The sequence below is a fragment of the Populus trichocarpa genome, chromosome 16 (assembly GCF_000002775.5).
Source record: "Populus trichocarpa isolate Nisqually-1 chromosome 16, P.trichocarpa_v4.1, whole genome shotgun sequence".
Taxonomy (NCBI): domain Eukaryota; kingdom Viridiplantae; phylum Streptophyta; class Magnoliopsida; order Malpighiales; family Salicaceae; genus Populus; species Populus trichocarpa.
The window spans coordinates 4,284,463-4,309,814 of record NC_037300.2 but is presented as its reverse complement, the minus strand read 5'-3'; the positions used below and the strand labels follow the sequence as shown (position 1 = coordinate 4,309,814).

The 25,352-nt window shown below is 31.3% G+C and overlaps 1 protein-coding gene across 4 annotated transcripts; it reads left to right on the top strand.

Moving 5' to 3' along the window:
- The first annotated feature begins 18,081 nt into the window (after positions 1–18,081).
- LOC7469907 (carbon catabolite repressor protein 4 homolog 1) lies at positions 18,082–25,134 on the top strand. 4 transcript variants are annotated; one of them, XM_052447982.1, is made up of 12 exons: positions 18,082–18,735; positions 21,325–22,078; positions 22,534–22,620; positions 22,712–22,795; positions 22,878–22,964; positions 23,071–23,157; positions 23,509–23,562; positions 23,649–23,740; positions 23,832–23,946; positions 24,099–24,246; positions 24,381–24,575; positions 24,617–25,134. In XM_052447982.1, exons 1-11 carry the CDS (start codon positions 18,578–18,580, stop codon positions 24,524–24,526), a joined length of 1,812 nt encoding a protein of 603 aa, XP_052303942.1. In that variant the 5' UTR covers positions 18,082–18,577; the 3' UTR covers positions 24,527–24,575; positions 24,617–25,134. The 4 variants fall into 4 exon arrangements, with proteins under 4 accessions (XP_052303942.1, XP_052303941.1, XP_052303940.1 ...); XM_052447981.1 differs by having other exon boundaries at positions 18,083–18,735; positions 24,381–24,534; positions 24,749–25,134; XM_052447980.1 differs by having other exon boundaries at positions 18,083–18,735; positions 24,381–24,534; positions 24,710–25,134.
- The last annotated feature ends 218 nt before the right edge of the window (positions 25,135–25,352 follow it).

The following is a 25,352-nucleotide window of genomic DNA, read 5'->3' as shown; positions in this document are numbered from 1 at the left end:
ACTTTAAGATCCGTGAGATTAGTCGAGGTACGTGTAAGCTGGTTCGGACATCTACATTAATTAAAAAAAAAAAAAGGATTCCAGAGGAATCATGTTCACACCTTTATTGCGGTAAAGAAGCTCTGTGCTCATCACATGATAGAACTTATCTCTTAGACCAGAGAGAGGATGTGGATTTACTAATTTTCCACGTTAATTTGTAACCTTCTCTTAGAGCAACAGTTGCTGTCTTACACTTCAACGAGAGGGAAAACATCCCTGGTGATAGCAATTGTAAATAGTCGGGTCGGGTAAGTTTAAATGAGGATGTGGATTTACTAATTTTCCACGTTTGTTAATGCTAATTAAAAAATAAAACATAAAATTATATTTCTAATAAGAAATAAAAGATAAACATAAAATTATATTTCTAATAAGAAATAAAAGATAAACATAAAATTATATTTCTAATAAGAAATAAAAGATAAACGTTTTCTTTTGTTTTCCTGGTGGTTCAATCTAATTACTAAATACATAAATTTTTAATGTTATGAATGCATCATGTAGATACAACTAATCAATCTAAAATTTGATAGAAAAAATTATAATAATTACTTTGAGCTATTATGAAATTATAGAAACAATAAAAAATAATAATAATTATTTATAAAAAAGTTAACCAAACAATTTAAAAAATAAAAGAGAAATTATTAATGAAAAATAAATTAAAAATATAATCTTTTTTTTTTTTTTAAAAAGTCAAGCGTTGTGTTCAATATTTGTTTTTAACAAAATGAATGACAAATCATTTGTTTGAGTAGACGACATGTTCGCGAGTAAATTTTCCAATCATCTCTAGTTAATGAAAAATTGAGATCTAAGTTTTTGGTTTTCAAAAACTCAAATTTCAACTTATTTTCTCCAAAAACACCTAAAAATATCCTAGAAATCCAAATAAATACATTTTTAACACCAAAAAAATCTCTAATCAATGTAAAAACCTAAAACCAAATCGAAGAAAAAAACTTTACCCCCAATATACCTTTTCTAACATGTTGAAATTGTATAACTATCGTTTTTTGAACTTCTCCCTCTAAGATGAATTCATTGATATCAAGATTAATTTTTTTTTTTTATAATCAGAATATAGCCAATTGATCCTTTCTCTCATCTCCTCTATTTTTCAAGGTCTTCTTTCTACCCCCTCAACATTTCCCTAAGACATGATAAAATAAAGTTTAGGATACATATATAAAATTCTTAAACATTGAGGACCAAATAATGAATAAGTTGAAACTTCAAGGACCAAATCAAAGCTTTCCATGCCTTTATTAACAATTGAAACGAAAAGGGTCTCTTTTCATTTTAATTTTGGTACTTGCTCAATCAATTTTTTTTTTAATTATAACCTAGAATTATATTTCATAATTTCGATCTTTAGTTTAATATTAGGATATTCTCGGACACTTCGTATATATGAGAGCATGCAAAGCAAAACAAATTATAATACATATAATAATGTCAATATAACTTGTAAGGATGAAATTACAAAAAAAAAAAGTTCAATTACCAAATAGAAGAAAGATTCAAGGACCTTGATAGAATATATATAGTTAAGGAAACAAGATAATATAAGATGATGAACAATGCAATGTTTTTTTGTAGTTTGTAGTGTTAGTTTTAACTAGATTTGTATCTCATGTTTTGTGGCGGCTAAATTTTTTTTTTTGACATAAAAAAGACTAAGGAAAAAAACATCTGAGACTTAAGTTAATGGTTCAATTGGTAATTTAAATAATATAAATAAAAAAAATACAATAACAATATATAAACTCATAAAAAAATTGACAACAAAAAAAGCTAAAAAGAAACCGACCCGAGCCCATCCGGATTACTAAATAATCTAATGTTAAAGGGTGAAATTAAAAAAAAATACTTAAAAAAAAGCAACAAAAAAGCCCCAGTTAAACCAGCTTAATTTGCAAACTTCGTGACTATAAATATAAGATTGAAATAATCTCATAGAAAAGAAAGCAAGAAATTGTTTTTGAAAGACAATTCCTAACAAATCAAAATGAAAACATGATAACTTCATAAAAGCAAAATAAAAAGAAAAAGTTGAAACTCAATTTGTAGCAAATAAAATGTTGAAGGAAAAAACTAAGAAAAAAAAATATAATTAAAGAAGAATCTAAAAAAAAATTGATCTGAGTTCACTCGAGTCAAGATGTAAACTCTCTGATCTAGTGGTGATACTAGGATGACCACGTTTGAAAACAAACTAAATAAAATCATGAATTTCAATCATCTAGCAACCCAATGTTAAAGGATAAAAATTCAAAAATTCAAAAAAATTTGAATCAACTTGAGTTAACATGTTATCCTGACGATTATGGGCACAAGATCGAGATTACACAATAGACAAGAAAGAGAGAAAAAGCACGAAGACTAATTTTCAATACATCAAATATTGAATGATAAAATTAAAATAAATCAGTTTAAAAAAAGAAAAAAAACAAAAGTCAACCCTCATTAACTTTTGAAATTGGTGACTCTATTCATGAGCCCGAAACTAACCCCATAGAAGGCAAATAGTAAAATATACAAAGCAAAACTCTAGAAAAAATTGGTAAAAAAAAACATCAACTTAAAAAAGGAGAAAAAAATAAGCAAACCCGGGTAACTCCTAAATTTGATTTAATCTCTAAAACTTGCAACATGTGAAATCCTAGATTTAGGTTGAATCAAGAAGCTTAATTTCAAATTAATTTAATTTTGAAAGATGAAATCGTGAAAAAAAAAATTTAAAAATTTTCCAAAGAAAAAAAGATATTAGTAAAAAGAATTAGGATTAAATTTGATAGAAAAAAAATGAAATTCTAAACAATGATCTCAAATAAAACAAACAACAATAAAAAAAATAAAAATAAAATTTGAAAGATAAAAATGAAAAGGGTTGAAATTGAATAAGATTTGTACTTTTATGATGCAAGCGTGTTTTAAAAATATGACTCGGGGCATAGACCCAACCGATAAATACCTAGAAGAACAAATAAAAAGACCCGAGAAAACCAGGTCATTTTTAAAATTAGTGAAAATTCATAGAGAAAACAAATAAATAAAAAACAATTATCTTAAATAAAACAAAGAGCAATTATAAGAATGTGAACTAAAATAAAATAACAAAAATAAAGAGGAATGAAATAGAAAAAAAATATTCAATTCTTATAAATTATTTTAAAAAATCATTTCAAATATTGAAGGATGAAATAAAAAAAATCAATTTAAAAAATTAACAAAAAAAAAACCCAACAAAAAACAATAAATAAAAAGACTTGAGATAACTGAGTCATAAAAAGCAAGTTAAAAAAATAAAACTTATTCTCCAATTAAATAAAGACTGAAAGATGAAACAAGAAGAAAATAACTTAGAAAAAGGAAAATGAAAAACCAAGCAAACTCTGATAAACACTCTAAACCTGACCAAATCTTTAAAAACTTGCCAAGGCAAAAAGAAAAAAAAAAAGCAAATTAAAGTGTTGTTCTAGAATTTTCAAAGAGAGAAGAAAGTGGGAATCACTACCGATGAGAATCTTGGAATACACGCCGCCCATCGTGTAGGGGGCGCTGTGTGGATTTCAACATCGTCAGTAAATGTGGTTTTTTGGTGGCCAAACGGCCTAACATGTTCCAAGAAATTTTTTTAATATTTAATATTTATTAAAATACAACAATGCCTCTAAATTAACATGATAATAACAAAATATAAAAACCATAAAACCTTTTTAATAGAGTTTATTTGATGTTATTTTAAAGGACAATAATGTATTTATATTATTTTTAAAAAATTAAAAAGGTCAAAAAGCCCATGAGTGAAAGGCATTGTATTTTTTATATTCTAGAATTAAATTATTAATTTTTCTGTAAGAAAAATAAAAATAACTAATCTAATTCTATTTAATTTGTAAACAGTAATGGTATCATGATGAAAAAATCACTTGCAACCAATACATAGTTGAAACGGTTTTTGAGCATTATATAAATGAATATTGATTTTGTTCTTATAGCCACATTACCTTCTCCTTCTCCCTCTCCTTCTCCTTTAGGTTTTTTTTTTGTCAATATCTTCTCCGAATTATTAGGCAAACCCAGATCTAGATCTGATTTCAAGGGATAGAATGATTGGAGAGGCACCGTTCTACCTTTCGTTATCATAAGCACTCTAAAAAGCCTTTCCACGGTATCACTCTCATAATTTTGATGGATAGTTTGTTCTTGTGAATCTTGCAAGAGCGCAGTGTCCATTCACAGAAAACAAGGCAAATTTGCACATTGACGGATTGAATTGTAAAAAATACCGTTCCTATAATCATCAATATTATCGTTCAAATAAGCCATTGAAGTAATTGAACACAAGGAAGTTCATGCAGCAGGTGTTTGTAAATCCATGGAAGTGATTTGATTTACTCAAAATCCATTTCTCACAGAGTCTGTCATCAACAAAGCCCCATATGAAATTACCATATGGGTACTTAAGAAACAGACCAAAGATTCAAACTTGTAATTCACAAATCCATTTCTATAACCCAACAAACTACACTGTCAAATAACCACTAGAACAAGGAAAAACCACAAAAAGGGCAATACCTGCTCATGAAACGTAAAACAGGCACAGCAGGCCATGAAGTTTTTGCCATACAGAGACAGACTTTGCAGGGAGAAATCCAGTTGGAGACCTTTGTATAAAAGACAAGCTGCTTTAAGATCAGTCTCTGTATCAACACGGGTACTTTTTTTTTTTTTTTTTGATTCACGTGGGGTGTCCGGGCCAGCTTACGCGCACCACGACTATTCCCCACGGCCCACTGGACATCCTGCAAGCCCAGGAGCAGGTAAGGCACCGCGGAGGTGACAGGCGTGCACATAGAGGGTCGAACCCGGGAGGGGGGGAGGAACAAGTCCACGATGGACCACAGCAGTTAAACCCTCAAGTGCTGGGTACATATGAGGGCTCAAACCAGGACACTCAGGAAGTGACCCTCAAGTGCTGGGTACATATGAGGGCTCAAACCAGGACACTCAGGAAGTGCAAAGCCTGCCAATGCCACTGAGCTACAAGCCCCCTGTGTAACACGGGTACTTTTTTGACTCTATAGGTAGCTGTTGGTGGAGCTTGCGTAATTACATGCTCTACAGATCGTTTTTTTCACCCTTTCAAGCCTAGCCTTTACCATGAACCCATTTTGGAGAAAAAGTAGTAAAGTTTGTTGTTTGAGGTTTTTTTAATTTTTTTAAATTGTAATAAGGTTTTTAATATAATAAAAGAATTATGAGTTTTAAATTAACTTCTCGGTAAACCGAGTAACTCACTTATCTAGTCTAATTTGAATTAAATTTTAAATTAAATCATAAAAAAATTGGCCCAATTATATATAGTAAATCTTGAAACAACCTTGTTTTATTTTTTTTATATTTTAAAATAATATTATTTTAAATTAATATAATTCAACTTGAGTTAATCTATTTAATCTATCATCTAACTTTTAACATGAGCTTGGTCATGTTAACAAGAGTAGAGCTAATTTGATTATAAATGCCTAGTTCTTATTTTTGGTTTATATAGGTTATTAGTGTTGTTTTATATAATTTATTAGTGTTGTTCTTTAAAAAATGTTAAAAAGAAAAAAAAATCAAATATTTAATTTAATTTCATGTAATTTAATTCCTTAAAGTGCATTTGTCACAACTAAAGTGTTTCGATTTCCAAAATATTTCCAGCCAAATATATTCAACTATAATTTAACTGTTTTTTTTTTTCCAAGAGGTTTTTAACCCGAACAAAAATTTAACCCTGAATTCAAAATTTCTCCAATTTTAGTGCTCTGTTGACCAGACCCTCACATGGATGCATTACAGCCCTGTCCTCTTATGTAGTACGAGTACCCCATATGATCTGTTGGCACTGAAATTGAGGTGAGCATAACTAATAGCCTGTGACTGTTCTGTTCTTCATTTAATAGCCTGTGACCATTACTAATTTTCAAATTTGAAAGTTCTTGCAGTGATCACAATATTGGGAGTCAATGATTGGCAGCCTCTGTTCAGGTCGTCGGATCTTGGGTCATGGGCAATATGATTTTGAGGGTTGGGTAGAAAGAAAATAGCTCCTCTTGTCTCGATGGCCATGTTGCCCAGCCTCTGATCCGACGCACAGATATTCCGGCGGCAGCTCCGGTGGTGGAGGAGGGTCCCCAAGAGACCAAAGAAGAAGAGCAAGAGCAACGGCAAACTGAACATAAACCACATACAAGTGCTAGTGAATCTTGATCCGTACTACAATCAAATTTTAATTTTTATAAAATCAAGATTTAAAATATAATTACATTTTACATCTAATACAAAAAGCAGAAAAAACTATTTAACAACGAAACAAAAGCTACTGCGCACTAAAACAGTCTCTTAATATAATAGCGCAACTGGGACCTTTGTATCTGATAAAATCACTGTAGTTTTGTAGTTGCGACTGTGTGAGATAGAAGGAGCTCAGTATCTAACAAAATCATACTCGATCCAAGCTTGCGCTTGAGGGTGACTATTCCTGCAACTTGGTTCTGCTGAGCAAATGTTGAATGCACTTGGCTACGAATCCACAGAACCTCTGTGTGAGAAAATACAGAGCTGTAATCATTATTACTGTTGCGCCAAATCTGCTAGCCCTAACAGTATCCAAATCCTGTGTTTCCATCCATATAGCATCACAAGTGAACCTATGCCTTCTTAACAAGGGTTTTTTCCGCTTATTAGTACGGTTTTTTTTATTAAAAAAAAATTAACAAAATAGTACAGTTTTAAAGACATAACATTTTAAAGATATTGTGAAAAATTATGATAAAGAAAAAGAAAAGAAAAAGAAAAGATTTTGAAATTACATCAAAGTTCTGATTATTACACTACTAGCTAGTATTATTGAAAATATCTCGACGAAACAAATTCAACATCAAGAAAAAATATTAATGGTGAATAAAGTAGGCTACATTTATCGTCCAGTGGGTACTCACTTGCTTTTGATGGCAAGTGTAGCCCACTCCAGTCAACTTTGATGATATTTTTTGAAGTTGTTGGATTTGTCTCGTCAAGATTTTTTTTATAGTACTGGTAGTATTGTAATCGAAACTTCAGTGTGCCTTCAAGATTTTTTCTTTATTTTCTTTTTTTTCCCTCATCTCTCTTCATTATAATTGCTTGTTTGTTTTTGAAAAAACAGTGTGACCCACTCTTGTCATTGTTAGTGACTTTTCTTGGTGTCGTTAGATTCATCTTATTAAAATTTTTTCGATGATATTGTAAATGGAGTTTCAATTACCCCTAGAGTCTTTTTATTTTTTCTCTCTCTCCTTTCTTTACATTGTAATTTTTGTCGATTCATTTAAATTTTTTTATTTTTTGAAATGTTGCGTTTCAAAGTAGTGACAACTCTAAATCTTGTGTTATATGTATAAATTATGTTATTTCACCTATTTGTTTTGAATGTATATTATTTTATTATTATTTTAAATGCTAATTATTTTTTAAAAAAGAAACTCCTAAAAAGTTATCAGTACAATGAAAAAGACACAGTTAATTATATAGTACTATTTTTATTCCACTCACGAAAAAGGGTTTTGGTTTGGTCAGTACTCTTTTTTTTTTGTACTATATGAGGTCAGCCCTAGCTATGAAACATCATGTCAAAGTGTCATAGAACAATTAAGTTTAAGTTCTATAAATTGAACAATTGCAGAAAGATGCAAGGCATGGAGAGAGTTTAAGCTTGCAATGACAATTATCCTTGTGGCATGCAGGACGAGACCAGGCATAAGGATTTTCGATGTTCTCCCTCCCTCCCTCTCCTTCTTTAGTTTAAGCTTTCCTTTTCTAGTTTCTTCCTCTTCGTCTTCTTCTTTTTGTTTAGGATTTTTATGACCATGGGATGTAGTTTTTCTTTCGAATTAATCTTGTAGTTAATGTTAGCATTATGGGCTAATTAATTGAGTTTTATTGGATCTTAGTGAAGTCTCTCTCTCTCTCTCCCTCTCCTTCATTTTCTTCTTTTGCATGAGTTGTTAACAAAGCTTCGGTAGTTTTCGAATATCATTTCTTATTGTTGTGTGCAGGTTAGTTTCTGAATATCATTTCTTATCATTGATGCTACGTGGAAATCAAAGCCCTACATTATGTTTTCTGGCAGAAGAAGCTGCGTGCCTGCATATATGCTAGAACTTATCCTTGTGGCTTTGAATGAGAACCAAAGACAAACTAAAGTGACTGCTTGTGTAAAGAAGCTTGGCTGTTTGAGGCTTAATCTAGCTTGGCTGTTTGAGGCTTCATCTAGCTTGTCATGCATGGCTATAATTATGTATGTTTGGTAAGGATATAAAGTTGGAGTTCAAACCATCTAGCACAATAGCTGCTTTAAAGTTTCCACATTGGCAGATAGCTTTGAAATCTATTTCATGGATGTATGAATTATGATAACCTCTCCTCTCCTCTCTCTTTTTCTCAAATTATATTATTATGTACATTACAAACTATACTAAAACATTTGGTGAATTATGATAACCTATTTCTTTTTTCTTCCTTTTAATATCCCTACAGTTTGAGAAATTTTAAATTTTATCCTAAAAATTCATTTTATTTATTTTGACAGTTTCTCGGTTTGAGGGAGAAGAAATTTTTTTTCTAAAAAATAACAAAAAAGAGATAGTCATCGATTGATCATATTTTAGCAACAAAAAAAAATTGTTCTTAATGTTAAAAGGTTCCATTAGACAAGAAAAGTTTCTTTGAGGTATTTTTTTACGCTTCATGTTGTATGAAAAAAGTAGATCAAGGTTGATATTTTTTTTGGGTTTGATTTTGTGTTTTTGAACCAATTTAATAATGTTTTGAGTTAAGAGATTGGTTTATTGATATTATAAGAATGTTTATTAGGTGTCTTTAGATAAAAATAGATTAAAAAATTTTTGGATGCGAAAAACTCAACTTGATTTTTCGACCACCCCTTATATGGTTGGAAATTAAACAAAAAGATAACATGTCATCTATATTAAAAAAAAAAGAAGATAAACAACATGCTATTTGCTCTTTTTGCAAAGAAAAATATATATTAAAAAGGCCAAACTTGTGGGCAAATCCATAAGTGTGACTGTTCCTTTAAATAAGCTAGGAAAAAAATAGTGGAGAAATCATCAAATGAGCTTGTGAATGGAAAAATAGTCAAAATTATTTTTCAAAATAGATAAAAAAAATAAAAAAAAAAGTCTAAAAAGATGTGTTATCATTCATTTATGTCATTTTTTTTACTTGTCTTTTGTCAAAACCCTTTTCAAAGGATAAAAAAAAAAGAAAGAAACATGTTCTTAAGTGTTTTTTAAGGGTCATAAGTAATTGAAGGCACAATGAAATAATGAAGGAAAAGAACGAAGAGAAGACAAAAAGAGAGAGCATAACTACTGGGAAGGGACAAACGTAATTGAGATAGCTTATAAAATAATTATTTTAATTTAATAATTTAAATTATTAAATAAAATTTTAAAATATAATATATATTATTTTTTACCATATTCATTCTTTAAATAAAATGCCTCTGCGTATTAAAAAGAAAAAAAAAGCTCTCCATTTTTCTTTTGGCCACGCTCTATTACCAGTACGAGCAGCACCCCGCCGCTTACCACCGATCGATGACCTTGCATGCACTTACAGCAGCTGCGTCGTCCCTCCTCTACCAACCACCATCTTTAACCGCCAGCCTCTCTCTTAGTCAAAACCAAACACCACAGACCCGTCAGCCACTGTCATAGCCATCATCACCAAGCTCCTCCACACCGGCCAAAGCAGTCACAATGGACAACCACTTCATCTTCTCCCTCATTCATAGTAGCAACGATCTAACAGAAGAGAGATAGACAAAATCGAGAGAGACTGAGAGAGAGAGAGAACCCAAAACATCTGGCGTTTGTTTCTCCCTTTTTAGGTCGCCGTTTTTGACACTGTTGGTGTAAGAGTGATGAGGAGAAGGAAAGCTACACGATCCTGACCATCACGCGTACTCCAGGTCGCAAGAACGTCACCTCCACGTGCCGCTGTGAGGCGCCACCATTGTTTCAGTAGTCCATTGACTCGATTATGACGGATTCACCTGACTCAGCCACTCCATTAAAGGTGGATTTTGGAGCTTGGAATGATTCCTTAATTTATCTTGATGTTATTGTGAAAATATGGTTGATTATGGGATGATTGTGTAAGTTGAATCATGAAGGGATGTGTTTGTGATGCATTTTTTTTTCACAAGTGTTAGATAAATCGGTAAAAAAAAAAACAAAAGAGAAAAATGTTTTAATTTGTTTTCCTACAAATTTGCATCGTGGTCGGAAATAAAAGATAAATGGATAAAAAAGCAAAAAAAACAAAGCAAATGTTTTAATTTGCATCATGACCAACCATTTAAAAAAAAGAAAAAAATATCTCTTTGCATAATTTACACCATGTTTAGCATTAAAAAAATAAAAAATAAAAAAATATTTTTGGTATATTTTTGAAATATTTGTTGCATGTATTTTTAAACTTCATAACAAGTTTATTAAATTCATTAAAAACTTGATTGAAATAAAATGACTTAAATTAAATCTAAAAAAACTAAAAACTTTTTTTTTTCAATAAACAATAAGAATAATTTTTAATTGGTAAATGACATGTTTTCTTTAATAAAAGGGCCAAGGGCCTTTTTTACCATTCTTGTGAGCCAAAGCTCACTTTTAAAATTTCATTAAAAAATTATTTGAGGTAAATGTACTTATATCAAGTTGCTATATTTAATATTGAATAACGCTAGAGTCAAGAATACTAATCTTTAATATTCATTGATGCTAGAGTCGGGAATATCAATTTTTTGATATTCTTCAATGCGAGAATTGAGAATATTTTTTTGTAATATTCACTGATTCTGGAGTTATGAATATATTTTCGATGCAATATTCACTAATTCCAGAATTGAAAATATTTTTAGCCAAAACATTTACTGATATCAAATTCATGAATATTATATCTCATACATGCAGTACTTACCAGTGCTTGAGTCGAAAGTACTTTCAATTGAATATCTACTGACGCTAGAATTAGAAATATTATAGGAAGACCATTGATAGCATAACACAACAGACCTTTAGCAATTTCAGGGAAAAACAACAATACAACCTATCTTAGGTAGGATGTTTTATGGGTGATAATATCTTTTCTTTAGTGTAACCAGTCCCGTACCATGTAATCTTTATTGATCAGTTAAGGTTTCTAGTACCATAACATTAAGTGACGACTCTATAAATAAAACATTTTTCCTTAAAGAACATGAAGTCAGATATATGTTCTTTCTTTTCTTTTTATGGTCGCCACAACAAATGTTAGAAAATAATATAAAATCATTCTTATGTTTAATAACTTAAATATTTTGGTAAAGATGTTCTTTAACATGATATAAGAGTTTTAATGACTAAGTACAATTATAAAAATTAAATAGAAGTTAATGGTGGGCTTGTAAAAGTTTTAAGTTCAAAGAGTTTTCATTTAAGGGGTATGTTAAAGACTAATATAGAACTATTCTTAGTGTTTCACATAACAACTTAAATTTTTGGGTTAAGATGATCCATTCATAGTTGTCTAAGTGATAGAATTACAATAAAATCAAGGCCTTGTATTTGTTACATCTTCTCATGCTATAGTCTTCTAATTTTGAAATAGTTGGTGAGACGAATAAGTGTCTCAATATAAATGGATGTATCGACATAAAAGGTATTTTATTGTTTGTTATTGCAAATGTCTTATGTCTTTTGGATTTTGTGTATTTATAAGATAAAAGTTGAAGAATTATCAATGAGCTTGTGCCTCAACGATGCTATTGCATAAGCAAAACAAAGGCACAATAATGGGCGACTCTTGTGCCTTTTAGGCAGCATATCGCCTCACCACCAAATGCCGCCTTATGGGGTAGCGTTGGAAGCACTTCGCCATCCTCTTTTCATTGATACTATGCATGTTCATGGCGATACTGTGACGGTTGGGCTCCAATGATTTTTTCTTCTTCTCCCTCTTTTCTCTCTCTTCCCTTTGCCAAAATATAAAAGTGTCATTTAATTTGTTTTTGTTTTTCAATTTGGTCCTTATTCTTTTGATTGTCATTTGTTTTGTTTTGTTTTTTTAATATTTTTTTAATGATGTTTTTCTTTAATTTAGCCCCTCATCATTTAGTTTCATATAAGTTTTATATCAAATTTGATTCTTATTTTTTTTATTTGTTTATTTTTAATCCTTTTTCTAATTGAATTTTTCTTTCAATTTCATCCCTAAGCATTTGATTTCAAATTACTTTTATATCAAATTTAATCCCTATTCTTTTAATTGTTATTTCTTTTGTTTTGGAACTTTTTTTATTGCATTTTTTTTTTCAATTTCATCCCTTAGTATTTTAATGATTTGGAATTTTGCTTTATTATTTTTTAGGGTTTGTCTTTTGTGGGGTTAGTCTCTACTCATAACTAGGATCAAGGGTTTTGAAGGTTAACATAGGTTGACTTTGGACTTTTTTTAGGTCTTTTTTAATTTTTTTTTCAATTTCATCCTTCAGAGGTGGTCTTCATACTCTTTTTTTTTTCAATCTCTTTTCTATGGGGTTATCTCAATTTTTTTCCATGGTCGCGAAATTAACAGGGACGGGTTGACTTTGATCTTTTTTTTCATTGTTTTTTTAATTAAATTTTTTTTAGTTCCACTCTTCAACATGGGGTTGTTTGATAATTGAGTTTTATAGTTTTATTCAGTTTTCTTTTGACGAGGTTATCCCAATATCACAACCAAGTCACAAATTTGACATGCTAATTTGAGGTGTTTTAAAGTGCACAGCTGACATAGTTGAGTGGATATTTGCTTACTATTACCTCTTCCCATCAAGTTGTTTTTCCCACATTGTAAGCCATTTTATTTACTTTAACGAAGTTTGCTAGTGACGAAGATTAATAGGATTAGGGTTAGCATATGCGTATTGATAAACAACAATTATAAATCTCCGTTGACATTGAATCATGCATTTGTCAGTTCACTACTACTTTCATGTGTTTACTAGTCTTGCTTGGACCTTATCCATTTCCCTAATTTTTCAGGTCAGGAGACGCTCAAATGAACAATTTTGAATGCTTTCAGGACACATTGGACACTGAAGTTGTAGATTCTTACATGTATTGCTAAGAAAAAGTTCAGAGCCTGTAACTTAGATCACTTGCAAATCTGAAAGAGTGATATAATTACACTATGTATTTGCTAAGATAAGCATTACACATTTTATTAACGTGGATGGTATCAACTATATATCAAGTACTTAAGCACTAAATTAAAGAAGAAAACGGGTAACAGAGCAAAAGGAGCCAAGGGAGAAGGCCAGAGAGCTATTGTAAAGGTGTGCAAAATATGTTCTCTTTAACGCTTATTTATACTGATTTTTAGAACAAAAAATAATAAAAAATTACTATAATTAATTCTGGTCGCTTTGCTTTTATTACCCATTTTAAAAAAGAATAAAAACCTAATAGATTTTTATCTTTACAACCAAATATTTTTTTCTTTGATAAATTATTCAAGAAGATGAGAAGACTAATTGTTCAGACTATTTATTTAGTTGATGGATATCCATAAATGTGCCGAGTATTCATTTATTTCTAGGTATTCCTTGTATATATTCTAATTTACAAGAACGACTGTTTTTTTACTTAAAAAAAAATTAAAAAAATAAAGGCCTAGAAAATCAAACTTAGGCACTTCTCAACTTGAGCCTAGACCAATTCTTTTTTATAGATAATAGACGACATGTCATTTATTTTTAATCATTTTCAGTCACTAAAAATAGTTTTGATGATTGAAAAATTAGGATTTAAGTTTTTTTTACTTCTAAAACCCATATTTCAAGCCTTTTTTCCCTCCCGAAAACATTATATGGACCAATAAAACCCTATTATCGACCACAAAACACATAGTAATTGCATGAAAACACCAAATTAAGAATAATTTCATGCCTAATCTATGTTTTAATTTAGCATAATTAAAATTCAAAACTATATTCATTGAATTTTTCTCTTAAAGATGAATCAATAGACACCAAAATAGGAGCTATTGTTGGTTGAAATTCGACCATCTTGGAACTTTTTCTCTTTTGCACTTTTTGGACAATTTTCTCGCTCCTCTCGCAATCTCTAAGAATTGAATTGAAACGTGAAAAAAATAAAGTGTAGGATCAAACCATAATAATCTAAACTAACATGATCAATTAATAAAGAAATTAAAATTTGAGGGACCAAATGAAAATTTTGTGTGCTTTTTATGGAAAAATAGCTCTATTTCTTCTTTTGTGTTAATTTTGGTTCCTTATCTCTCAATTTGTTTTTGTTTTTTTAATAATAAGCTACAACTTTGTTTCATCAAATTGACTTTTCACTCATTTTAACAACACATCAAGAGAGAAACGAAATATTTAACAACACATCAAGAGAGAAACGAAACAGACCAAAACATAGTAATCTAAGAGAACTTGGGGGATCAAATGAAATTTTTTCACTCATTTTATGGAAAAGGACTTTGTTTCTTCCTTTATCTTAATTTTTATGCCTCATCTTTTAGGGTTTTTTTATAATAAGCTAAAAAATCTATTTTGTAAAATTAATCATTTATTTAATGTCGAGATATTTAAAAATGCATCACATAAGTGAAAGAAACCAAACCAAAATAGATGTCAACATATAAAATCACGGTAATATAATTTCAGAGGACTAAATTGAAAATTAGAAAAATTGAGTAATCCAAGTATAAAACAACAAAAAAAGCGATGATCTAGAATGAAAAAACAAATTGGCTATTAACAGTCTAGTGAATATAAGAATGTAAGAGGATCAACAATGTATATATAGTGAAATGCTCTTCTGTTTTAGTTTATAACTAGTTATGTGACTCGCGTTTCACCACGGGTCAAATACTTTTATTTTCTATAAGAAAATTGTATATGCATGTTTTTTCAATGTATTTCTATCGTTTAAAAAATCTAAGTTCAATTCAAAAAATTTATACATGCATGTAATAAAATAAATCAAGAACTATGTGCATGAATAAATAAATAAATAATCATTAATGATACCTAAAAATAAAATTTGAAAAATTAAGAGACAAGATATTTAATTTTGAAAGACAAGACATTTACCCGGTTGTGTTTGATAAATTTGTTTATTATAATAATTTTTTTATTTAAGCAAACAATAATAGAAATGGAGACAGAAATTAAATTGATCAAATAAAATAAAAGGAAAAAAAACATCATGTAAGGCTGCACATATTTAAAATATTATCTTAAAATAATTTTTCTATTTTCAAAAATAAACTTCATCCATACAAAAGATAAAACAATTATAGATGAATTAGAAAAACTCTTCAAATTTAAATATATAACTAAAAAAATAATCGTTATATAGTAGAAGCTCTCTAAATAAAATGAAAAATAGATGGGATACTGATTTAAATATAAATTAAAAAAATTTAGAGAAAAAAACCATAAAAAATCATTAATTTCAAAAAAAATAATTAGAAAAAAATTATATAAAAAAGTAAAGGCTAGGCGTTGTTGAGCCTGGCTAGCCAGGGTAGCCCGCTTGACCAATGTTAGTGACCACGCGCAGGCCTGCCCTAGTTTAAGTTTTTATTTTTATATATCGGGGCTTAGGTTTTTTTTTACCAAAAAACCTGTTTTTCAACCAATGTTCTAACCTAAAACACATATAAAACACTGTAAAAACCATGATAAACTTATTTACAGCTTCAAAAAACCGCCTAAAAAACTAAAATCAACTCAAACTCAGGTTTGTTTTTTTACAATCTTTAAAGGTAAAAAAACACATAATATGAACTTCCATAATCAAATGGAACCATTTGACACGCATATCATCCGTTTTGGTGGCTTTAATCGATGTCAACGATACTTTTCTTTCTATGCCGCTGGAATTCGTTGACTTTTCTCTCTCTCTCTTATCTCTCAACCAAACACTATAATGATTTTTTTTACCAAAATTGAATTGAAAAAATATCGAGGTACTGAAATTTTATAATTTATGTGATTTTTAAAGTTTAAGGACTAAAGTGTATCTTTTGCAAAACTTACAACATGCCACCCATCTTTGACACCTTTTTCATTTCAATTTTTCTTCTTTCAATCCCAACTTTTCATAAAAAATCAAAATCAATTGATTTTCAATTAAGACTAAATCGCTAAAAAAAAGTTTGGGTACCAAATTGAAAAGAAGTAAAGTTTTACGTAACCTATCTATAGTAATGTGTGAGATGATGAACAGTGAAGTCTTGCACTGTGAAAAACTATAATAATATTATTATTGTTGTTGTTATTATTTTTATTTTTATTATTACTTTACTGTCCCATACAAGATTAAAACAGCCGGGCATGATTATCAAGAAAAAAAAAAAAAACTAAAGCTCTGGAGCGACAAAGGTCGATCATGGAAGCTTTTCTAGGTACACAATCAACTAAGTGTTGATACTCGAGAAATTTTATGAAACTCAAGCTATAATTTGTAATCATCCCATGTCAACAAATAAAAAAAATCAATTATGTTAATAAATTAAATGTAAACAATCACTTTTTTAAATAGTCAAATTAATATAATTGCTGCGGGTTGCCTTTTGAAGTCATTTATAACTTTATTCGGACACGTTATCATATTTATTTAATGGTTAATGCATTATTAACATGAGAAGATTAGAAGAAACTTTTTGAGTCGTGGAAATAATAAACTGAAAAGAGAGATTTTGAGTTTTATTATAAGGTTTTTTTTTCATGACCTTAAAATTATTTTTTTCATATCAAATTTTTTTTATTTTATATTATTGAATTATGTAAACATATATGCTATTCTTTATAATTAAATAATCATAGAATAAACATATCATCTACTACTTATATTATTGCTAACTTCTTGTTTTAATTTCAAATAAATCAATTTTAATTTACCTTCTCCATAAGTTAGATTAATCTTATTTTAGGTTTGTAACTTACATTGAAAAAATAATCAGATTAATTGAAAAATTCATTTAAAATCAACATCAATGTTAATCCTTATTAAAAAGCAATAATTACATTAATTTATCTATTTAAAAAAGTTAGACATGATTAATGAATTCTTTAGATTTGATGACATGGAGTGATTTCTTTAGATTTGATGACATGTTATATCAGTTAATGGTTCTATCTTGTCATGAACAATATTCTTTTAACGTTACATAAAATTGCTCTTATTTTATATCATTTATCATGATTATTTTATTTTATTTTCCTTATCTAAATATGTGTTTCCTTTTCAACGTGATTCTTCTCTTTTTCTCAAATTTCAGAGTGAATTAATGGAAATTTCTTTTCATCCAATAAACAAAAAGGCATGCTTATATTTTTAATTATTATACAAGTATGTTTAATAATATATAGTTTTAATTTTAGATACATTCAAATAAATCATTTTTTCTTTAATTAGTTGAAGGAGATTTATCTTTTTTTCTTTTCAGCATTAAATTTATTAAGCACAAAGATATAACCAAATTTGAAAGGAAACAAAAAAGGAAAATGAATTAATAAAAAAAACCTGACTCATTTTATTTTAAATTTAGTTTATTTAATTTTCATTTTATTTGACATTAAAAAGAACCTCATATTATTAGTATAATTATTAAATTTAGTTTAGTTTGATGAATTTAATAACCTGCTAAATGACTCAAATTAAATTTTATTTTAAATTAATTTAAGAATTGATATGATTCTATTTGAGTTTTTTTAATTTTAATTCAAATCAATCTCATTATATTTTATAAAATCAAAATAATATTGTTCCATGGTTGATGCCATAGTACATAACATGACTATAAACTAAATATTAAAATTAAATAATCATATAAATTATAATATGCAGATGTTATAATTATAAATGAAAGCAGGCACTATATAACCATTTTCTCTGGTCAATAAATAATACCTCCAATTTCCGAGGGGAAAACTTTGTAGCTAATTTAGACATCGCAGACCGCCACCATCTATACCTCCTTCACCACCCCCACACACCCACGCGCGTCGTCTTTTCATTTCTCATTATTATTATTATTATATAAATTAATATTCACTCTTCCCTTTTCTCTGTAAAACCCTAATTGTCGAATTCTCTCCTTTCTCTCTCTAAAAAAATTTCAAAAACTCTCTCCCTCTCTAGAATCTTTCCGATCATTTCCCAAATCGATCCGTTACTTCAGTTACTCTCCAAACCCAAACTTGAATTCCACTGTTAATTTCTCAAGATCTGTTGTTTACTTTTGTTTTAATTGAGAAATCGAGGGTTTTTGATTGATTGATCGATTGATTAAGGCTGGCGGTTCATTGGGTCAGGTGAATGGCGGATCCGCCGACTGATTTTATTATTGATAGGGCTACAGTGTGGCGAGGAAAGTGAAGTGTAACCAAGACTTTGAAGAAGAAAATAAAAGCATGCTGAGCGTGATACGTGTGCATCTTCCATCGGATATTCCTATTGTTGGTTGTGAGTTAACGCCGTATGTTCTTTTACGGCGACCGGATACGAATGCTACTACCGATGACGTGCCCGAGTCTGCCCCTCTTGACGGTCATTTCTTGAGATACAAGTGGTAAGTGATTTTTTCTTTTTTCTTTTTCCTTTTCTTTTTCTTTTTCCTTTTCCTTTTCCTTTTCCTTTCCTTTTTCCTTTTTCTTTTTATGTTCTTGCTAATGTTGGGTTCTTGGAATATTTGGATTTGTTTGATTATTTCTTGTGCAATTTGGTGCTTTTTTAAATGATATTCTTTGTGTTTTAAATTGTTCCTTGTTTTGGTGTTTAGTGCCTGCTTTAATCTGTGTCATTCTAATGTTTGTTGTTTTCGTTTTAAAGCGTTGAAGGCTTGAAACTTCTATCAATACATTAAAATAAATCAAATTGCTTGGCGAACTAGACTCCATGAGCACAGTATGTTGTTGCGGCTTGTGGTGACTTGTGTTATTATACGACAAAAACTCGTAACGCATATTATGGTAAACTGAAATCTTTCTAGCTTTTATTTTTTCTTTTTTTTCCTTCCTGGATGTTAGGTACATTGTACCACCACATGGTGAAGGGCTATACTAGAAAGTTAGGTATTGAATTGCTGATTAGTGATTGAAGCTTTTTCATTATGTATTTATAAATTTAATTTGGTGAGTGACTAGTAATTATCTTGAAATATTATATGTGTTGCCACCATAAAATTATGTTGGCTGTGAGCTGTAACACTTGACTGGCATTTATAGCTTCATGAGGTCATCATACATCTCAAACATTGGGAATCCTTTTTTTTTAATACAAAGCAGTAATTTAGGGCTGAAGCATCATAATTTCATTGCATCATTATGTATTCAACATAATTGGTAGTTGGACCATGTGTCTTGGCTTTTGAGTCATGCTTGTCCTCTGGTCATGCATTTTTTGCAATTTTCTGTAGGGTGGTTAATTGAATAGATCCTAATGTGTCTTATCAATTATTTAACTTGGTCAGTTATTATTGGATTATTTGATTCAGAGTCATTTGCTGAACATATTGATGATTTAATAGGAATAAACATATTTTATGAGACTGATAGCACAAATTGGATAGAACTGCTATACTGCCATACTTAATGCTTAAAACAGATTGAGCTGCAAGGCCTCTAGACTTGAAGCCCTAAAAAGCGGTATTATTGATTGTTATATTTCAATTTTGGTAATTCAACTTAGTATTATGGTTATGTGTGGTGGGATTGTGCTCACCAATGTGTATAAACTTTCTACTGTACCACTTAAAAAGTCAGAATTTAATGTCCCTGGTTTAATGGTCCAATTGGATTTACAATTTAAAGTGCCTCATCCAGTATGGGGCAAAGTAAAAAAGTTCGAAGGAATATAGTATTCCCTTTTTTCCCTCTACTTCATCAATTAGGGAAATTAATATCCTGGAGGTGTTAGGTTCACTTGTTTATCTTCCTTAATTTATGTGCCTCATGACTTGGCCTTGATCATTGGCATGGGCCCAGACATAGACAATTGCAGCACCATGTTCTCATTCCTTTGCATCTGGTGAGGATCCATGCCTGTGCCCTGTACCTGTTTTGGGTACTGCCAGATCTCAGTTCTACTGCTGTGTGGCTTCTATTTGGCAGTAGTGTATGCAATGATAGATTGAGTGATAATACACGGGTATGCTCAACACATGTTTTTTATGCACAGGTATTCTCAACACATGTTTTTCTATTTTCTTCTGTAGCTGGCATATGATTTGGAATAAAACCTTGGTATCATTGGGGTATTTCCCAACATGGCATGATATTAGTTCTCATAAATGTTTGCATGAACTGGGTCAATGGAAAAGCATCAAGATTTTTGTCATCAACTTAAATGTGTATTTTCTTACTTTTCCTAGAACATAATAAGGGTCAGGATTCTTTGATCAGGAACTTTTTCCACCTTTTTTCCCTTCTAGGAGTTGTGTGTTTGAAGAAAAGGCGTGTGACCTGTATTGTTAGCTTTATTGACTTCTGGTGACACATTTGTGTAAGATTATTGTCAGCTGTCCTCGTAAGTATGCTTAGCCAGGTGGACCTTGTTGTATATTTTACTGCTAGCTGTTTGGAAATATATACCCTTTTTTAGATTAACATGATGACTTTATGGTTCTGGTGTGCTCGGTGCAGAGGACATTTGAAGATTACCCTGTTGTCGAATGGTAAAGGAGAAACAAGGAAACTTAAAAAGATGGGAGTTGCAGTTTGGAATAGTCATAGGAATGTCATAATTAAAGTTAATGTGGTTGCCATTTACACATAATTTATGAATGGATCAAACTGAATCCTATTTGATTTGAGCAAAATTAAGCCTAACAAAACCAATCGAGCATCAGTATTTTAATTCAGTATGTTTAGTTGTTTACATATGTTTTAAAATTTAGCTTTCTGATAGAAGTGCTGTTGCATGCTTGTGATTCAGTTGAACTTATGTTGCATCCTCTGACAGGTCATCATTGCACCTGTAACTTAGTTGCAGGACAGTTTGAAACATATAATTTAGTCTTATATGAAAGCGCGCTGTTGCATGCTTGTGATTCAGTTGAACTCATGTTGCATCCTCTGACTGGGCATCATTGCATTGGAACATATAATTTAGTGTTGACTCAGTTTGATATGCATCGCCCTGTTTTTGGGCTTGTTTGCAGGTATCGGATACAAAGTGATAGAAAAGTTGCTATATGTAGTGTACATCCATCTGAGCAAGCCACACTGCAGTGTCTAGGCTGTGTTAAGGCCAAATTACCTGTTGCCAAAAGTTACCATTGCTCCCCCAAGTGCTTCTCTGATGCATGGCAGCATCATCGAGTTCTACATGACCGTGCTGCAAGTGCTATAAATGAAAATGGAAACGAAGAAGAAGAGTTGTTTGGGCGTTTCAATAGCTCAGGATCTGGAGTTATGAATACTAGTTTATCTGGTTCCGCATCTAGTGCTAGCTTGACAAATGGTTCCACACCGTTGTATCCGGCGGCGGTGACACAAAGGAGTGGTGGTGAAACTTGGTTTGAAGTTGGGCGTTCTAAAACATATACACCATCAGCTGATGATATTGGCCACGTTCTCAAGTTTGAATGCGTTGTGGTAGATGCAGAAACTAAACTCCCTGTAGGACATTCAAACACACTACTAACTTCCCGTGTCATCCCAGCCCCCTCTCCAACTCCTCGTCGTTTGATCTCAGTTAGTGGACTTGATGCAATGGCACCTTTAGATTCAGATGGTCGTATCTCATCATCAGGAACTTTTACTGTGCTCTCATACAACATTTTATCTGATGTGTATGCTACAAATGACACATACAGTTATTGTCCTTCATGGGCCCTTTCTTGGCCGTATCGCCGACAGAACTTACTACGGGAAATAGTTGGCTATCGTGCAGACATTGTTTGCCTTCAGGAGGTAAGACAAGAAATGGATATCAATTTTATCTATCAATCAGGATAGCAAGTGGGAATTTTTATTTTCATTTTTTCCTTGAAGTTCTTAATCTCATCAGAAAATGCAAGTGAAAATGAAAGACATGATGGGGAAAGATGATTGGAGATTTTTCATTTTCTTTTTGGCGGCCATGTTATTGCTTTGTTTCTTTAGGTTTGGTTGGGTTAAATAGTGAGACTCTTACTGGATCATTTATTCTAGCAATGTTATAGATGAAAATGGCAATTAGCTTTCTTAGAAGACCTTAAATAAAAATACATGATATTCTCACAATTATATATTATGAACATAACAAGATTTATCTAGCTCTTCAGAAAGCTAATTCTTTGTTGATGGGTTATCCTCATCATTGGACAAGGGGATTGTCTTCTTCCTTTTCAGGGCAACTCATACAATGCTTTTTTCCATGCTCTCAGGTACAAAGTGATCATTATGAGGAATTTTTCGCCCCTGAGCTGGACAAGCATGGCTATCAAGCCCTGTATAAGAGAAAAACCAATGAGGTTCTTAAAACTACCTCTCCTCATTGTCATAACTATTTATGTGTCAATTACAATATTATTACTTAATACTAGGTCTTGTTATTATTCGCAGGTTTACAATATAAATACTCATACAATTGATGGTTGTGCAACATTTTTTCGCAGAGATAGATTTTCGCATGTTAAAAAATATGAGGTTTGGAAGTGTTCTGGATGTGGGGCTATGCTTTTGTATTGTTCTTCTTTTTCCATGCGTTAAAGGGTTTACTCGTTTGCAGGTTGAATTTAATAAGGCTGCTCAGTCTTTGACTGATGCATTGGTTCCAAGTGCTCAAAGAAAAACTGCTCTAAATCGATTAGTTAAGGTTAGTTTATTGCAGTTGATTTTGTTGAAGTTTTGCTGGTGCATGAGGAACTTTTTCTTTTTATGTTAACCTGGTTTTCTCATCTAAATTCTTTTCTACTCAATAGGATAATGTTGCATTAATAGTTGTTCTGGAAGCAAAATTTAGTAATCAAGGAGCTGATAATCCTGGAAAGCGGCAGCTACTTTGTGTTGTAAGTGATCTTGTGCCTAATATTCTCCAAATAGTTATGCCATTTTCGTCCTTGTATAAACTTGTTTCTGCAGTAGTGCCTTGCTTTTCTCATAAAAAAAAAAATCACAGTTCTTCATGCTAAATTGTGTGGTGTCTGTCATAATTTGTTTATGAGGTCCCTAATTGATGAAGCTGATGGTGTGGATGTGTGATACCTTTATCTCTTATTAGGTGTCTGTTTGCTGATTTTTTTCATGTTTTAAATTACCTCAAACTTAGTGCAATAGGTAAGGTCATGGCTCCAATTTGTTAAGGATGGATGTCATTCTGTTTGTAATTGCTTTTGTATTCTGTTTCTCTTGCAATACAGGCAAATACGCATATAAATGTCCACCAGGATTTAAAGGATGTCAAGCTTTGGCAGGTTCATATTTATTTTTCCATTTTATATGCAAATCTGATTTGGCTTGTGTTTGTAAACTGATGATTGATTTGTGGTTTGTGAACTAGGTCCTTACTCTCTTGAAAGGATTGGAGAAAATAGCTGCTAGTGCTGACATTCCTATGTTGGTGTGTGGAGATTTCAATTCAGTTCCTGGAAGGTTGGTCTGCTGTTATGAAATATTTTTAACATTTACCTCGTGCATGTTTGGTATATTCTATAACTAAGGTTACTGTTGAACTTGGTTGCAGTGCTCCTCATTCTCTTCTAGCCATGGGTAAGGTGGATCAGTTGCATCCGGATTTGGTAGTAGATCCTCTTGGAATCTTACGGCCTCACAGCAAGCTTACACATCAGCTGCCACTGGTAATGTGTCTCAGTGGTTTTAGGGAAACCAAAATACTTTTAACTTTTGGTTAATCTTTAATAAATGAAAATGAAAGCTGAAAGGAAAGCTTGTCTCTTGTTTTTGGTGCTTGTTGTGGGTTGTGTTGGTAGTGATACAATTAGTATTGCAGGTCAGTGCATACTCATCGTTTGCAAGAGTGGGTGTTGGTCTTGGTTCGGATCAGCAGAGGAGGAGAATGGATGCCACAACAAATGAACCCTTATTTACAAACTGCACTCGAGACTTCATTGGCACCCTAGATTACATATTTTACACAGGTTAACTTCTTTGCAACATGCTATTCTCCACATCTTTTGCCATGATGTTGTCATCTGTTCTAATTTGGTCATGCTATTTGAATTTTGATCCTTCTTTGATGCAAAGTTTAGTGAATATTTTTGAATGCTTTCAGCGGACTCTTTAACGGTGGAGTCATTGTTGGAACTCCTGGATGAGGAAAGCTTGAGGAAAGACACAGCCCTTCCATCTCCAGAGTGGTCCTCTGATCATATAGCACTTCTCGCTGAATTTCGCTGCAAGCCTAGACCAAGACGTTAACACTACAGGTAGCTAACAATCTCATATTTTTAGTGAGAATTGATAACAGGTAGCTAACAATCTCATATTTTTAGTGAGAATTGATAACAGGTAGCTAACAATCTCATATTTTTAGTGAGAATTGAAATGCACGTTCTCTTGTGTGTGCATGTATGTGGCTGTTGCTCTGAATGATGGTTAAAGGATCGATTAGTTAATGCGAGTTGCTGATGATGTGGGCAGGATTAGAGATCCCAAGGCAATGAATGACCGACCTGGAGATATGGATGGGTTTATGTCATTGTAAGAATGGTAGATCATGGTCAATATGTTCTATTCCAGATGTCTCCCAGTGGGGATCCTTGGTATGATCTGCTTTGTATCATTTCACCTTTGTCTCATAGAAAAGTTATGCCTTATTCAATCGCTTTTTTCTTTGCTAATAGAATGCCGTGCGGCTTAGTCTGCCATCATCCTGTACTCTTAAGTTCCCTGCAAAGCAAGTGGTTAGTGGCATGCTATTGCGTATTGCCCCTTAGTTTTTTTTGGGTTTAATGGTGGTCCCCTCTTTGTTCACAATTCTTTCTTTTACTCTGGTTGCTGAAAGGAATAAAATTCTCAAGTTTTCAGCTGTTTGTTTCATCCATCCGAGAATGTTCATTCCGATTCACCAACAATTTTCTTTTTCAATTAATACTTACCCTCTCAAGTATGGATTTATCGAGTTTAAACCGGGGGTTTACAATTTAATGCTCACACTGTTCATATCCTTGGGTTAACTTTTAAGGTATCCTGACATCTTATTTAATATTTTTCTTATCAACTTTTTTTTTTTTATCAAATTTTC

What these genes read in the sequence shown, in the direction of transcription:
- LOC7469907 (XM_052447982.1), top strand. Translation starts at nt 18,578, where the DNA reads ATGCTGAGCGTGATACGTGTGCATCTTCCATCGGATATTCCTATTGTT. An exon ending in CGCATGTTAAAAAATATGAG is followed by an intron (nt 22,796 to 22,877) that starts GTTTGGAAGTGT and finishes ACTCGTTTGCAG; the next exon opens with GTTGAATTTAATAAGGCTGC. An exon ending in AGATTACATATTTTACACAG is followed by an intron (nt 24,247 to 24,380) that starts GTTAACTTCTTT and finishes GAATGCTTTCAG; the next exon opens with CGGACTCTTTAACGGTGGAG.